Here is a 14,908-nt window from a genome sequence, read left to right as displayed (position 1 = left end):
GTGTTCTCTACTCCTCTGACGTGATTGGACTTGTTGCGACTTGCTTGTCATGGTCACATAACCTTTTGGGGTCGCTTTACGACCCTACCTACTTGGATTGAAAGCGATGTATCAACAACACCTAGCAAAGTTTGGCTGCGTGGCAGATGTCGTGCCCAAAGTCGCTGTTTAGCCCAAGTCTTAATGGGCCTTGACATCTGATTTAGGAAATTTTGCCAACCTATTGTATTCTCAAAGAGAAAAAGACACCCTGCAGAAGATAATTGTGTGGGTATCCTTACCTGTTGTCTAGTTGTTTGAGGATGGGTCTGTTCACATCTCTTCTTAATCCAATAGAAGTTAGAGAAGAAATGTTACTCGTTGTCTACTGTGCCTATTTTTCTCTAATGGAATCTACCTATTAGGCTGGGTGCCCACGTAGTGTTTTACAAGCGTTTATGCTGCGGAATTTCCGCAGCATAAATTCTTGGGAAACGCTTGGTAATCCGCCCCCCATGGTCCCCAATGACAAGCCGCAATGTCAATGCTCATGCTGCGGATTTTTCGGCAGCGTTTATGCTGCGCTCAAAAATCCGCAGCATGTCCATTAATTTTGCGGACACGCAGCGTAATCGCCGCCATTGACTTGCATTGGACCGCGTGACATCCGCATCAGTGCATTTGCACATGCGGATATCACACGGTTCAATGTGCGGATGGTACCCAAGTCTGGAGGAGAGAAGACTCTCATCCAGACCTGGGTACCATAGAAACTGTAAAAAAAAGAATTTAAAATATGTGATGTGAAGGACCTGCCATGACGTCACTGAGTCATGTGACCCATCACATGGTTCAATGACGTCACCGCAGGTCCTTCACACCCCCACGAGCAGTGCAAGACACCGGACGGAGCAGACAAAACACCGGGAAGACATCAGAAGGTGAGTATAAACTTTATTTTTTTTATTTTTCACCATTCTTATTCTTTTTTTTAACTAACTTGGTCACACTACTATAAATCCATGCCGGTTGCATGGATTTATATAGTGTGAACAAGTTGTCAAGCACTTTTCCAAGTGATGCTAAAATCGCTTGGAAAAGCGCTTGATAACCCGCATGCAGAAATGCATGTGAAGAACGCTTCACAAACGCTTCTACCTGGCGGGAAAACCGCATTTAAAATCCGCATGCGTTTTTCCTGCCAGAGAGAAGCGTAAAAAATATGCAGCATTTCTGCATCGTGGGCACTTAGCCTTATATTACAGAAGGCCCCAATACATCGAAACTCACCATTTTCACTGGTAATGACCATCTGTTGTATATGAGGGTCCCCTACACTACCCCAATGGATTTTGTTGGGGTAAAGAAGTATCGGCTATTGGAATCTCAACAGCTGATCATTTTGGTTTTATGGGCGCTTCTTTTTCTTGTCTCCCAGTTGAAAATATATTAACGCTCAACTCAACTGATGGCTCGTGTGTTTGGGTCAGGAGAGACAGCTGTCTGCTGAACGAATGTTTGGCCAACTGTCTGTTGTGGATGGCCAGCTTGATGGTTATAGAGCTTAAATGACAAATCCTGCAAGATTCACTTTCACATTCCTTTTCAGATGATGAAAAAGTTCATTATAGTTATAAAAAGTCGGGCAACTTCCCAACTATTTACTGATGCAAACAATACATCATTTATTTTGCTCCAAGTTTTCCACGTCCAGAGGTTAATTACGATTTGGATATTAATGACTTGACTGTAATGTCTTTGTTGACCATAAGTAATTCTTATTTTCTTTGTTTAATCACAAAGGAAGCGGTGTGTGACACGGTATTGGCCCTCAAAGCAGACGCAGGTTACGTTGTCCAGGAGATCCGCTCTTTGAAGTCAGAGGCTCAGTTACAAGTGGTGGATTGGCTACATGACCACTGCCGTACAAGTCTGGCCCAATTGCTCAGTGCCAATAAAAACGTTCAAAGCGACCCCTTATTTAAGGACTTGGAGATCATCGCAGAATCACTTTGTGGCATAGAAAAAATGCAAGGAAAAGTTCATATACTGTACACAGATATTCTCATTGCAAAAGGTAGGATGAAACATAATGTATATTTTATGGGCGAGTGGAGAGATAATGGTGGTATAATGTTATCCTGAGGTCTTCTATAAGATACAACTATTTCTTTTTATAGGTTGCAATATTATCTCATCTGTATTCTTAACAATTGTGGTCAATAGAGTGGGTTAATCCAAAGACTGACATCAAGGAAACCTAGGTATAGGTCAGGACCCATTGGACTTGGACGCCTCCTATCAAGGGAAGGGACCAACTGTGACTCCCATGGGTCCATGAGCTACCCTTGTAAAAACTATAAATAAGTTTTTAGCCCTAGTTGACACTGGTGGTAACTAGTCAGTGGTGGTTTATATTAGAAAATATCTTTTCTAGATTCATGAATCTGGTCTTTCTATAGAGACCATGACCTTAAAGGGGTTGTCAGTAACTATTATATTGATGGCCTATCCTTAGAATAGGTCATCAATATCTGATCAGTGGGGGTGCGACACCCGATACCTGACACCCGACACCCCACCAATCAGCTATTCACAGCGACCAGATGTGCTGAGTTGTGAAGCTGTACACCACGGCTCCGTCAACTGCAAGTGGTGGCTCCATCAACTGCACAGTGGCCGCGCATGCAATATTCAGCTCAGCTCCTCAACTCAGCACAGCCAACCACCGCTGGCATCAGGACAGATGATCAATGGGGAGTGGATGTCTCACGCCCACTGATCAGATATTGATGACCTACCTTAAGGAGAGGACATCAATATAAAGTCTCGGACAACCCCTTTAATAATAGATATAATTGATACAACAAAATTTTTTTGTGTGTTTCTTCAATCTCAAGTGTTTAAAATGTACTAAGTCTTGTGAGCAAATTTACCCCAGTTGACATATACTGACGCAAGGCCTATCAGCCTGCCTGCTTCTCGATGTAACAAGAAAAGAGAAATAAAGAGTTTGAATAAAATAGAAACTTGAGAACTTTACTCAAAAATCCATGAGTCACTCACAACAACATCAGATACCTAGAATTTAATAGCCAGTCTTAGCCACAAGACACTGTGATTAAGCACACCATGTTATAGCCCACAGGTAACATGTATTTAGAGGAATTTCACAGTTATTAAACATAACAGATATTTAAAGATTAATGTTTAGTGTACCTAATCTATGTAATCGTAAAAATTGATTAAGACAGCCATAAAGATTCAAGATGGACCATCTCGTCCATGCATTACATACAGGATATGACCTCTGACTTCAGTGGACATGGCTATAGCCTCCCCGAGAATCAGATCATTGGGGAACCATTCATATAGATAGAAGCTGCCCGAACTGGAGACATTTAATCTAATAAAGCTTTCATTTTTTTCTTTGTATTTTAGTTTCTTACTATTTTAATAATTTCTGCTTGATGCCAGTGAATGGAAAGTTGAAAATCTAAACCAAATACTTCATAGCTGAGGGTTCACTGCATTAATATTAAGTCTGGGAAGCTCCAGATGGATAGATGTAACACTCATGCAAAGTTGTACCTTGGCTTTCATTCACCTGGGGGCAAATATATTGTTTGCTGCCATGCATCTAAATACCCTGATCATGGTAAAGTGACTTTTTGGCACTACTCCAGACATCCAACACTTCTGGTCATTGTCTGCCAACCCATTCTTCTATTCACTAACTACACCCCTAGACATATACTTGTCAATTTGGAAATTGCCATAGCAAGAAGGGAAAGTCATGGAATTTTGAAAATCACAGGATGGAGACAAATTACTGATGTGCAAATGATGAAAAAATGGAAATAACATTTTTAAAACATCTCAATTTATTCAGTATCGAGTATGAGCACCACATGCAGAAGTGCCTACACTTACACACATTAGCTGTTATTAATAAAGTTATTAATGGTTGTCTCAGGATTGTTCTGCCACGCTGAATGCACTTGGGCATATCATCAAGATCCACAGCTGGCAGCTCCTTTTGTAATTGCTGACCAATGACGTCCCAGATGTGCTTGATGGATGACAAGCCCAGAGACGCTGCAGGTCATGGTAGTACATTTAGGCAACTCACGCTGCTTACTGTGACCTGGCTTTGTTGTGTAGAAAAATGACTCTAAGGACACTTTGGAGAAATGGTCATACGACTGTTTTCACAACCAATAAAATGTAATGATGAGCTGTTAGTGTACCTGAAATGAAGACTAGAGGGGTTTGGCTACCATACATTATTTCACCCCAAACCATAATCCTTGGAGTAGGATCAGTGGGACATTGCCTCATGATGGCATCTTCACGGCATTGCTAACTTGGTCTCCAGACCAATCTCTGGCTTTTATTGCATCCAAGACATCGCTTTAGAGGATAGATCTCCATTACAGCCTCCATTGCCATCTTGCTCTGCACCATGATGGCCTTTGAGAGTGGTGGCATGAGAACAACAAGACACCTATAGTTGGACTTCTAGATCATAGCCTAATGTTGTGCAAACGACTTCTGATGCTTTGTGTAGACTCTGTTTTGAGCTGTAGGTTTGGTATGTGAAGTTCAATTTCACTTGCTGTACAGGATGGATTACTATGTGCTATTCTTCTATTCTGAAAATGCATCTGTGCAGAGGCTCACCTCTGTGCACTCTTGCATTCATTCCAGCTCTATGTTAATCTCCCAACCAGTGGGACACGCAATGCAGTACAGTGCTGACATCTTAGCCTATGTGCGTTACGATTTTCCAGAATGATAAACCAGTCTCTCAGTTCAAGGATTCTGTCCCTCTCAGTAAGTGATGATAACTGGCTTGTCAATAAACAGGAGTCATCACAGAATTATCCCACAAGACTTCATACAATTTTTGAGATTTCATTTGAATAAAAAATGTTGCTTCCCACATGCCACAAATTTGAGCAAGGTGCTTGAAAAGTTGATCATTTGCAGACACCTGCTACTTCTTCAGTTTGTATAATCCTACATCTTGTCCTTCTTGGTGGTGCAATTTCAAGTTTGAGGAGTGGCTGTAATCAGGGCCGTATTTGCCCTTAGGCACTTGTAGGCACGTGCCTAGGGCGGCGGAATTCGGGGAGGGCTGCGCCTGAGCGTGTTTTTTTTTTTTGGTTTGTGCCCCTCCCCCCCAGCGTCCGCATCGGAGCCACACCCCCGCATCGGGCCCCCACTGTCTACAGCAGGAGCTTCACTGATAATAGCATTGTCAGTGAAGCTTCTGATGTAGAGACTGGTTCAGGACCTGTAGTGACATCACGATCATGCGACTTGTCATGTGACCGTGATGTCTCCTCAGGTTTTGCAGTCTGGAGAGCTTCAGGACCTTTGATGAGGGTCTTGCATTGAAAGAGGAGCATGCTCCAGTCCTCCTGCACAGAGGGGGAGGGGGAGCCAGAGACCGGCATCTACCAACCTGAGCTGCCAGATAAGTCTGTGTCCACCTGTGTGCTGTGCTGCTCCTGCAGTGTAAAGCAGTGTGTGTATGTGAGGTGTGTGCAGTGTGTGCTGTCTGAGAGATATCTGTATGTGTTTATATGAACATGTGTTGTCCTGCATACATGTGCTATGTCTAATGTGTGTATCTACTGAGCATTAGTTGTTCAGCGCGTGTGTGTATGCCGTGTGTGTGCATTGTATGTGTGTGCATTGTGCATGTGTACCTTGTACGTGTGTGCCGTGTGTGTGCATTGTACGTGTATGTGCCTTGTACGTGTGTGTGTGTGCATTGTGTACTTGTGTGTGCCTTGTACGTGTGTGTGTGCCTTGTATGTGTGTGTGCATTGTACTTGTGTGTGTGCATTGTGCATGTGTACCTTGTACGTGTGTGCCGTGTGTGTGCATTGTACGTGTATGTGCCTTGTACGTGTGTGTGTGCATGGTGTACTTGTGTGTGCCTTGTAAGTATGTGTGTGTGCATTGTACTTGTGTGTGTGCATTGTACGTGTGTGTGTGCCATGTGTGCCTTGTACTTGTGTGCCATGTGTGCCTTGTACTTGTGTGCCTTGTACATGTGTGTGTGTGTGTGTGCCTTGTACATGTGTGTGCCGTGTACGTACGTTTTTAAATATGTATGTTTATATATTTTATTGCATTATTCTAAGTTGTATATGTAGATGGCCAGATATAGACACAGTGGCATTATGTGACACGCAGTGTGTGTGTAGCTTCCACACTTCTAAATCCTGACTGCACAGATGAGAGCTCATAGGTGTAAACATATCGGCAATCATCCAACGAACGAGCACAATTCTGTTCATTCATCGGGTGATTGGATTGTTTATGGAAGAACAAACATCATTGTTCTCAGCAGCACATCTCCCGGTGTAACCTGCAGATCTGCTGCTGATAATATGATACTGTATGGGGACAGATTCATCATTCTGTCTCCATCATTCTTCCTCAGCTGGTGTAAAGAGGCCGGGGAAAAACTGTAGAACGACTTCAGTGTTGTCAATCACGCTCGTTTAATGGCCTGTGCTCAGAGCATATAAATACAACCAAAATCTTTGAGTGTGATGGTGCAATATGTTAGCATTTGTGGCCCCACTTTAAACTTTTGCCTAGGGCCTCACTTTATCTAAAACCGGCCCTGCCTCTCCCATCATTCCCCCTCTGCGTTTGACGCAGCGGCGCGATGATGTCACTTCACCGCGGGTCAGACAGTGGAGCTGAGAGACTGAAGCAGCGGGGGAACGAGGAGCGGTGAGTGTGTATTTATTTAAATGTGGTGCCCATATTACTGGAGGACTGTGGCCGCACTATGCCCTATGGGACCGCATTATACTGTATGGAGGACCATGGGGGCTGCAATATATTGTGTGGAGGACTATGAGGAGTGCAATATACTATATGGAGGACCATGGGGTGCATTTCATTGCATGGAGGACCATGGGGAGTGTATTTTATTGCATGGAGGATTGTGGTGGGCGCATTATACTATATGGAGGATTATGGGGGCGCATTATACTACATGGAACGCTATGTGGGGCCATTATAATATTTGGAGGGTTATGTGGGACCATTATACTGTGTGAAAGGAATTATACAGTATGAAGGTTTGTGTGGGGGCCATCTTACTGTTTGGAGGGCTAGTGCGGGCCATTACAATGTACGTAGGCCCTTTATTGTGCATGGAGGGCTGTGTGGGAGTCACAGTCGGGGGGATCATACTGTGTTGGGGTCACCATACTTTGCCTTGGGAGTTGAGGTGGGGTACAGTGGGGTCATTATACTGTGCATGTGGAGGAATTCACTATTGGGGCACTTTTGTTGGCATCATACTTTTTATGGGGGCAATGAAAGAGGAATCTAGGACTTCAGCAGGAGGAAAATTACTATGTAAAGCCTGGAAAGTTGTGAGATTTGCTCCTCTGTGACCCCGACAATTATTTAATTTTTGTTTTTTTCTTTTTTCGGAGGGGGGGGCCCAATTGGAACTTCTGCTATGGGGCCCCATGATTTCTATGTACGCCCCTGCCGGGCACTTGCAGTTCCCGCAGAGGCCTGGGCAGCACATCGCTGGCGGCAGCTAATCTCAGCAGGCGGCGCCGGTAATTGTGTCCTGTTGTGATGTGCCATTGCGCCGACACTGCCACCCGGGCCGTGGTGCCGGTGCATGATGCTGGCTGAGGAGCTGCCGCTTCTGCAGACAGTCTGCTCTAGACTGCAGCATAATTGATGATGGCGGGGGTGCAGGCGGCGAGGCAGGCGGCGGGATCATAGTTTAGGCGCAGACGCGCAGTCAGCAGCTGCCGCCAGTACTGTGTTCTGTGCTGTGGACAGACAGTACAGCCAGCGGGCAGCAGTGCCAGCCTGACAGAGCCCAGACTGCCTGAGTCTCTGACTAGTCTCAGACTCAGAGGAGTCTGACTAGTCTGTGACTGTTGTCACTGGTCAGACATGATGGCAGGCAGCAGCAGGGAGGGACACAGTGGGGTCTGAATCCCAGACATGGGCTGCATCAGGCACTGCAGCATTGCATATGGGCCATATGCAATGCTGCAGTGCCTGCTGCAGCCCAGTTCTGTGTGGGCCGCTCCCATCCCCCCCACCCCCATATACAATGCTGCAGCCCTGTGGTCTGTGTGGGCCTCTGCCATCCCCCCCACCCCCATATGCAATGCTGCAGCCCTGTGGTCTGTGTGGGCCGCTCCCCCCCTCCCCCATATACAATGCTGCAGCCCTGTGGTCTGTGTGGGCCGCTCCCATCCCCCCCACCCCCATATGCAATGCTGCAGCCCTGTGGTCTGTGTGGGCCGCTCCTACCCCCCCACCCCCATATGCAGTGCTGCAGCCCTGTGGTCTGTGTGTGCCGCTCCCATCCCCCCCACCCCCATATACAATGCTGCAGCCCCGTGGTCTGTGTGGGCCACTCCCATCCCCCCCGCCCCTATATACAATGCTGTAGCCCTGTGGTCTGTGTGGGCCGCTCCCACCCCCCCCCACCCCCATATGCAATGCTGCAGCCCTGTGGTCTGTGTGGGCCGCTCCGATCCCCCCCCACCCCCATATACAATGCTGCAGCCCTGTGGTCTGTGTGGGCCGCTCTGATCCCCCCCCACCCCCATATACAATGCTGCAGCCCTGTGGTCTGTGTGGGCCGCTCCCATCCCCCCCACCCCCATATGCAGTGCTGCAGCCCTGTGGTCTGTGTGTGCCGCTCACATCCCCCCCCACCCCCATATACAATGCTGTAGCCCTGTGGTCTGTGTGGGCCGCTCCCATCCCCCCCACCCCCATATGCAATGCTGCAGCCCTGTGGTCTGTGTGGGCCGCTCCGATCCCCCCCACCCCCATATACAATGCTGCAGCCCTGTGGTCTGTGTGGGCCGCTCCCATCCCCCCCACCCCCATATGCAATGCTGCAGCCCTGTGGTCTGTGTGGGCCGCTCCCATCCCCCCACCCTCATATGCAATGCTGCAGTGCTTGCTGCAGCCCTGTGGTCTTATTTCAAGGCAGTTTGTCTGCAGGAATTTACCCCTACAAACCTTTTATATGTGCTACATGGAATGGGGGGGGGGAGTTGCATGAAACTTGGGGAAACGGCCGCGACGGGGGGAAGATATTGGATGCGAGGGGGGCACGACGTGGGGGGGGACGTGACGGGGGGTGAGGGTGGGCGTGACCGGGGGGGGGGGGGGAGACCACTGACAGTGCCTAGGGCAGCAGAAACTCCAAATACGGCCCTGGCTGTAATGGCACTTTTTACAAAACACTTGCAGTACCACTATTGACCACAAGTAGTATGGTCTTTTATGTAATGTACATAGCTACATAGTTACAGCAAATATATTGAAAAAAGGACAAAAGTCCATCAAGTACAACCTTTCTCCATCAATATACATGATCAGTAGCTTATTTAAAACTCACAATGGTATTTGTTTTTAGCAAAGCATTCAGCCCTATTTTAAATGTTGTTATAGTGTCTGCCATTACTATTTTTTGTGGTCGGCATTTCACAGTCTGACTGCTCTGACTGTAAGGAACCCTTTTCCTATTTAGATGCCAGAATCGCCTTTCCTCCACACGTAATGGATGCCCCCTGGTCCTTTCTAAAGTTTTTGTAAGGAATAAGTAATTTCCCAGTCCTTTGTATTGACCACATATGTATTTATACTTACAGTATAAATGACATCTCCAATGAAGCATCTTTTTTCTAAGCTAAACAAGCCCAACTTTTCCAATCTCTCATCATACGAGAGGCCTTCCAACCCTTGTAATAATCTAGTTGCCTGTCTTTGAACTGATTCTAACTTCCCAATTTCCTTTTTCACATGTGGAGCCCAAAATTGGATCCCGTATTCTAGATGTGGACTTACAATTGATTTATGGAGGGATGTATTTGGCATTCCTGATGCCCTAGGCACTTTAAGTGGTCATGCCCCCTACTGATAAGTCAAACTATGAGTATGTGCACACAACCTCTATTAAAGGATATCTGCTATGTAACCCACCTGAAAAAGCACTAATTAAACGCTAAAAAGAATGAACATCTGCACTTGCTGCACATATGTTCAGTCTTTTGAGCTTCTTTTAACAGCTTCAGTTTTTCAAGGACGCCAAGAGGTTAAAATAGGTAACCTAACTATTTTTCGTGCTACTGCCAGGAATCAGCCACTAGTGCTTAATACAATTTCAATTAAAAAAGTAGTGGACAAAAGATGTTGGAAAAGAAGAATAAAACAACCACTTAAGGCGAAAAAAAGGACATCAGTGTGTCCTAATGTGTCTTCAACCTGAAAAACTCACAGGATTCGCAGTTGTCTAAAACACATTGTGTGCACATACCCTAAAAGTTCACAAACCCTTTAGATAGTAGTTAAGGCACCCACACACATTAGACTAAGGCTATGTGCCCACGATGCAGAAATGCTCCGGATTTTTTCCTGAGCGTTTCTGCATCTCCCTGGCAGATAAAAACGCATGCGGATTGTACATGCGGATTGTACATGCGGATTGTACATGCGTTTTTCCTGCCAGGGACATGCGGATGTGAAGCGTTCTTCACATGCATTTCCGCATGCGGGTTGACAAGTGCTTTCCAAGCGATTTTAGCATCACTTGGAAAGTGCTTGACAACTTGGTCACACTATATAAATCCATGCAAACTGCATGGATTTACAGTTATATGAAAAAGTTTGGGCACCCCTATTAATCTTAAGCTTAATGTTTTATAAAATTTGGTGTTTTTGCAACAGCTATTTCAGTTTGATATACGTAATAACTGTTGGACACAGTAATGTTTCTGCCTTGAAATGAGGTTTATTGTACTAACAGAAAATGTGCAATCTGCATTCAAACAAAATTTGACAGGTGCATAAGTATGGGCACCTCACCAGAAAAGTGACATTAATATTTAGTTGATCCTCCTTTTGCAAAAATAACGGCATCTAGTCGCTTCCTGTAGCTTTTAATGATTTCCTGGATCCTGGATGAAGGTATTTTTGACCATTCCTCTTTACAAAACAATTCCAGTTCAATTAAGTTTGATGTTCGCCGAGCATGGACAGCCCTCTTCAAATGATCCCACAGATGTTCAATGATATTCAGGTCTGGGGACTGGGATGGCGATTCCAGAACATTGTAATTGTTCCTCTGCATGAATTCCTGAGTAGATTTGGAGCGGTGTTTTGGATCATTGTCTTGCTGAAAGATCCATCCCCTGCGTAACTTCAACTTTGTCACTGATTCTTGAACATTATTGTCAAGAATCTGCTGATACTGAGTGGAATCCATGCGTCCCTCAACTTTAACAAGATTCCCGGTGCCGGCATTGGCCACACAGCCCCAAAGCATGATGGAACCTCCACCAAATTTTACTGTGGGTAGCAAGTGTTTTTCTTGGAATGCTGTGTTTTTTTGACACCATGCATAACGCCTTTTTGTATGACCAAACAACTCAATCTTGGTTTCATCAGTCCACAGGACCTTCTTCCAAAAACAAATTGGCTTCTCCAAATGTGCTTTTGCATACCTCAGCCGACTCTGTTTGTGGCGTGCTTGCAGAAACGGCTTCTTTCGCATCACTCTCCCATACAGCTTCTCCTTGTGCAAAGTGCGTTGTATAGTTGACCGATGCACAGTGACACCATCTGCAGCAAGTTGATGCTGCAGCTCTCTGGAGGTGGTCTGAGGATTGTCCTTGACTGATCTCACCATTCTTCTTCTCTGCCTTTCTGATGTTTTTCTTGGCCTGCCACTTCTGGCCTTAACAAGAACTGTCCCTGTGTTCTTCCATTTCCTTACTATGTTCCTCACAGTGGAAACTGACAGGTTAAATCTCTGAGACAGCTTTTTGTATCCTTCCCCTGAACAACTATGTTGAATAATCTTTCTTTTCAGATCATTTGACAGTTGTTTTGAGGAGCCCATGATGCCACTCTTCAGAGGAGATTCAAACAGGAGAACAACTTGCAAGTGGCCACTTTAAGTAGCTTTTCTCATGATTGCATACACCTGGCTATGAAGTTCAAAGCTCAATGAGGTTACAAAACAAAAAAAAGTGCTTTAGTAAGTCAGTAAAAAGTAGGTAGGAGTATTTAAAACAAGAAAATGATAAGGGTGCCCATACTTATGCACCTGTCAAATTTTGTTTGAATGCAGATTGCACATTTTCTGTTCGTACAATAAACCTCATTTCAAGGCAGAAACATTACTGTGTCCAACAGTTATTACATATATCAAACTGAAATAGCTGTTGCAAAAACACCAATTTTTATAAAACATTAAGCTTAAGATTAATAGCGGTGCCCAAACTTTTTCATATAACTGTATATACTGTGACCTTAAAGAATGGTAAAAAATAAAAAAATAACTCTATACTTACCTTCTGATGGCCCCCGCAGTCTTTATTCGCTCCGTCCTGGCTTGCCGGCAGCTCGCGGTACACTACACTGAAGGACCTGCCGTCACATGACTAAATGACATCAGCGCAGGTCCTTCAGTCCACCGCGATCTGCCGGCAAGCGAAGACAAGGAGACCGGGGGCCATCAGAAGGTAAATATAATATAATATTTTTTATTTTATTCTTTTTTTTACAGGTTCTATGGTACCCGGGTCCGGAGGAGAGTCTCCTCTCCTCCAGACCCGGGTACCATCCGCACATTGAAACGCATGGAATGCGCATCTACAGATGCAGTGATGCGTAATCCATGCGTTCCAATGCAAGTCAATGGCGGCGAAAACGCAGCACTTCCGCAAAATAATTGGTAGTGCTGCGTTTTTTTCCGCAATGACAATCCGCAGCGGAAATTTCCGCAGCATGTGCACAGCACATGCGGATTATCATTGGGGAACATGGCAGGCCTTCTACCATGTGTTTTTTAAGTGTTTCTGCAGCGTTTTTGCCGCTGTGGAAACGCTTAAAAAATGCATCGTGGGCACACAGCCTTAAGTTGGCTGAAACAAGAGATAGACAGATTCGTCTGAGTCTAATGATTGTCAGGGAGATAAGGATCCAGCATGTCCGAATTCGGACTACAAATCCTTTTGTTCTCTAAAAGATAAGCAGAGTGCCAGAGATGTATAGCAGCAGTTCTTATAGAGAACCCAAGAGCGCTCAACAAAGTGAGTGCTCCTGTGTATGTGAGAGTCGGGTGAGATAGCTGCCTGCCGAATGATGGGACAGCTGTCTATGGTGTATGGGGGCTTTAGTCAAATACTTGTTCAACTGAGATATATGGCCTCATTCAGATGGATAGATTTTTAGTCTGGCACACTGACCCTATGATCTACTATCAAGTCTAATAAATTAAATATTGCTACATCTAGATGACTACATTACCAGAATCACTATCGGTACACGACTACATCACCAGAACCACCGTCGATATATGACTACATCACAAGTACCACCATCGGTGCACGACTACATCACCAGAACTACCATCGGTACACAACTACATCACCAGAACCACAGTCAGTACATCACTAGATTTAGTACAGCGAACAATTGCAATGTCAGGTCAGCCCAATATACAATTGTGTGCATTAAATGTCAGCTCCCAGTATGTCTTTAGCAATGGAGTTGTTGTTACCAGCCATCATCAGAGTGTGGACCATGCAGGAACCACAGTACTGATGAGGTTCAGGCAGTAGCACTATTAAATAATTAAGGTATTTTTTAAATTTTGGGAGGTATCATATTTTAGCTCCATTATTTCTGAGCACATTGGTGTGGGTCTGGGTCCTGAGATCCCTACCAATTGCTCAGACCTCTTAGAAGTGCACAGCTTAAAAGACAGGATTATGACTTTCTACTGCATCCGCTCTGCGTGCACTTTTCTAAAAGGTCTTTTCAACCGTGGTTTGGGTTCTCAGGACCAGATTCCCCACCAATCTGCTCAGAATTATTGGGCATAAAACATAAAAAATCTCCCCAAAGTTTAGTTACTTTTTCAGGTGCATTTACAATGCTGCCAATAATCGTAAACCGAATGGTCTATCTACACTGTGAAGAAGAACCGTGCATTCCGCAGCAAGATCATTTTCATGCATGATAATGCCCCGTCTCATGCTGCACATAACACATCTGCATCTCTGGCTGCTATGGGCATAAAAGGGGACAAACTTATGGTGTGGCACCCATGCTCCCCTGACCTCAACCCCATTGAGAACCTCTGGAGCATCATCAAAAGGAGTGTCTATGATGGTGGGAGGCAGTTCACATCTAAGCAACAGCTCTGGGAGGGTATTCTGTCCTCATGCAAAACAATTAAAGCAGAAACCATCCAAAACCTGACAAATTCAATGGACGAGAGAGTTCAGAAGCTCCTTTCGAACAAGGGGTCCTATGTGCAAAAGTAACATCACCTAGAATAAAGTTTTGAGTTGAAAACTGTTTGATTTCAGTTTGTAATAACCTGCTAATGCTTATAATTTCAAAAATGACCATTTTTTTGTTCTTTATTAAAATGAAAAGGTTGAAAACTCTGCTGTGCATAATAATTTGGAACATGCATTTTGAGTGCAGTTTGAGTTTTTTATTTTTTTTAAATATACTGTTATCATAGGCAGTTTGTACAAAAACCTTTCAATTGTACTCTAATAGTTATTTGACTGGAAAATTACAATGACTGCAATTCATATAGGTAATTTGGGAAAATCTGAGAAAATATTATTTGCATAATAATTTGGAACACAGTGTAAACAGGCTGTCAATCACCCAATTCACAAGTAAAATGTTCGTTTGTAGGGAGAAATAATTTTTCAGCTTACCTAACGGGAGTCTGTCACCCCCCCAAAATGCTAATTAAACTATATAAACACTTCTATAGGGAACGTACCCCCTACAAAAATCATATACAGTTTAGCTTAAAGGGGTTGTCTGGTCTTGTATGACAAGTCTCCAGTCACTCTGTGTGACTGCAGAC

The 14,908-nt window shown here is 44.7% G+C and overlaps 1 protein-coding gene across 1 annotated transcript in view; it reads left to right on the top strand.

Moving 5' to 3' along the window:
- TTC34 (tetratricopeptide repeat domain 34) overlaps positions 1 to 14,908 on the top strand; it is a 175,135-nt gene that overhangs the window by 112,833 nt on the left and 47,394 nt on the right. The window contains exon 6 of the mRNA XM_073656488.1: positions 1,783 to 2,056. Coding sequence (XP_073512589.1) covers positions 1,783 to 2,056 — 274 coding nt within the window. The remainder of the gene's footprint in view (positions 1 to 1,782; positions 2,057 to 14,908) is intronic.

Source organism: Phyllobates terribilis, unplaced genomic scaffold (assembly GCF_046119375.1).
Source record: "Phyllobates terribilis strain yellow unplaced genomic scaffold, ASM4611937v1 Scaffold_12__6_contigs__length_324123572, whole genome shotgun sequence".
In the NCBI taxonomy this organism is placed as follows: domain Eukaryota; kingdom Metazoa; phylum Chordata; class Amphibia; order Anura; family Dendrobatidae; genus Phyllobates; species Phyllobates terribilis.
This window is presented reverse-complemented; position numbering and strand designations above follow the sequence as displayed.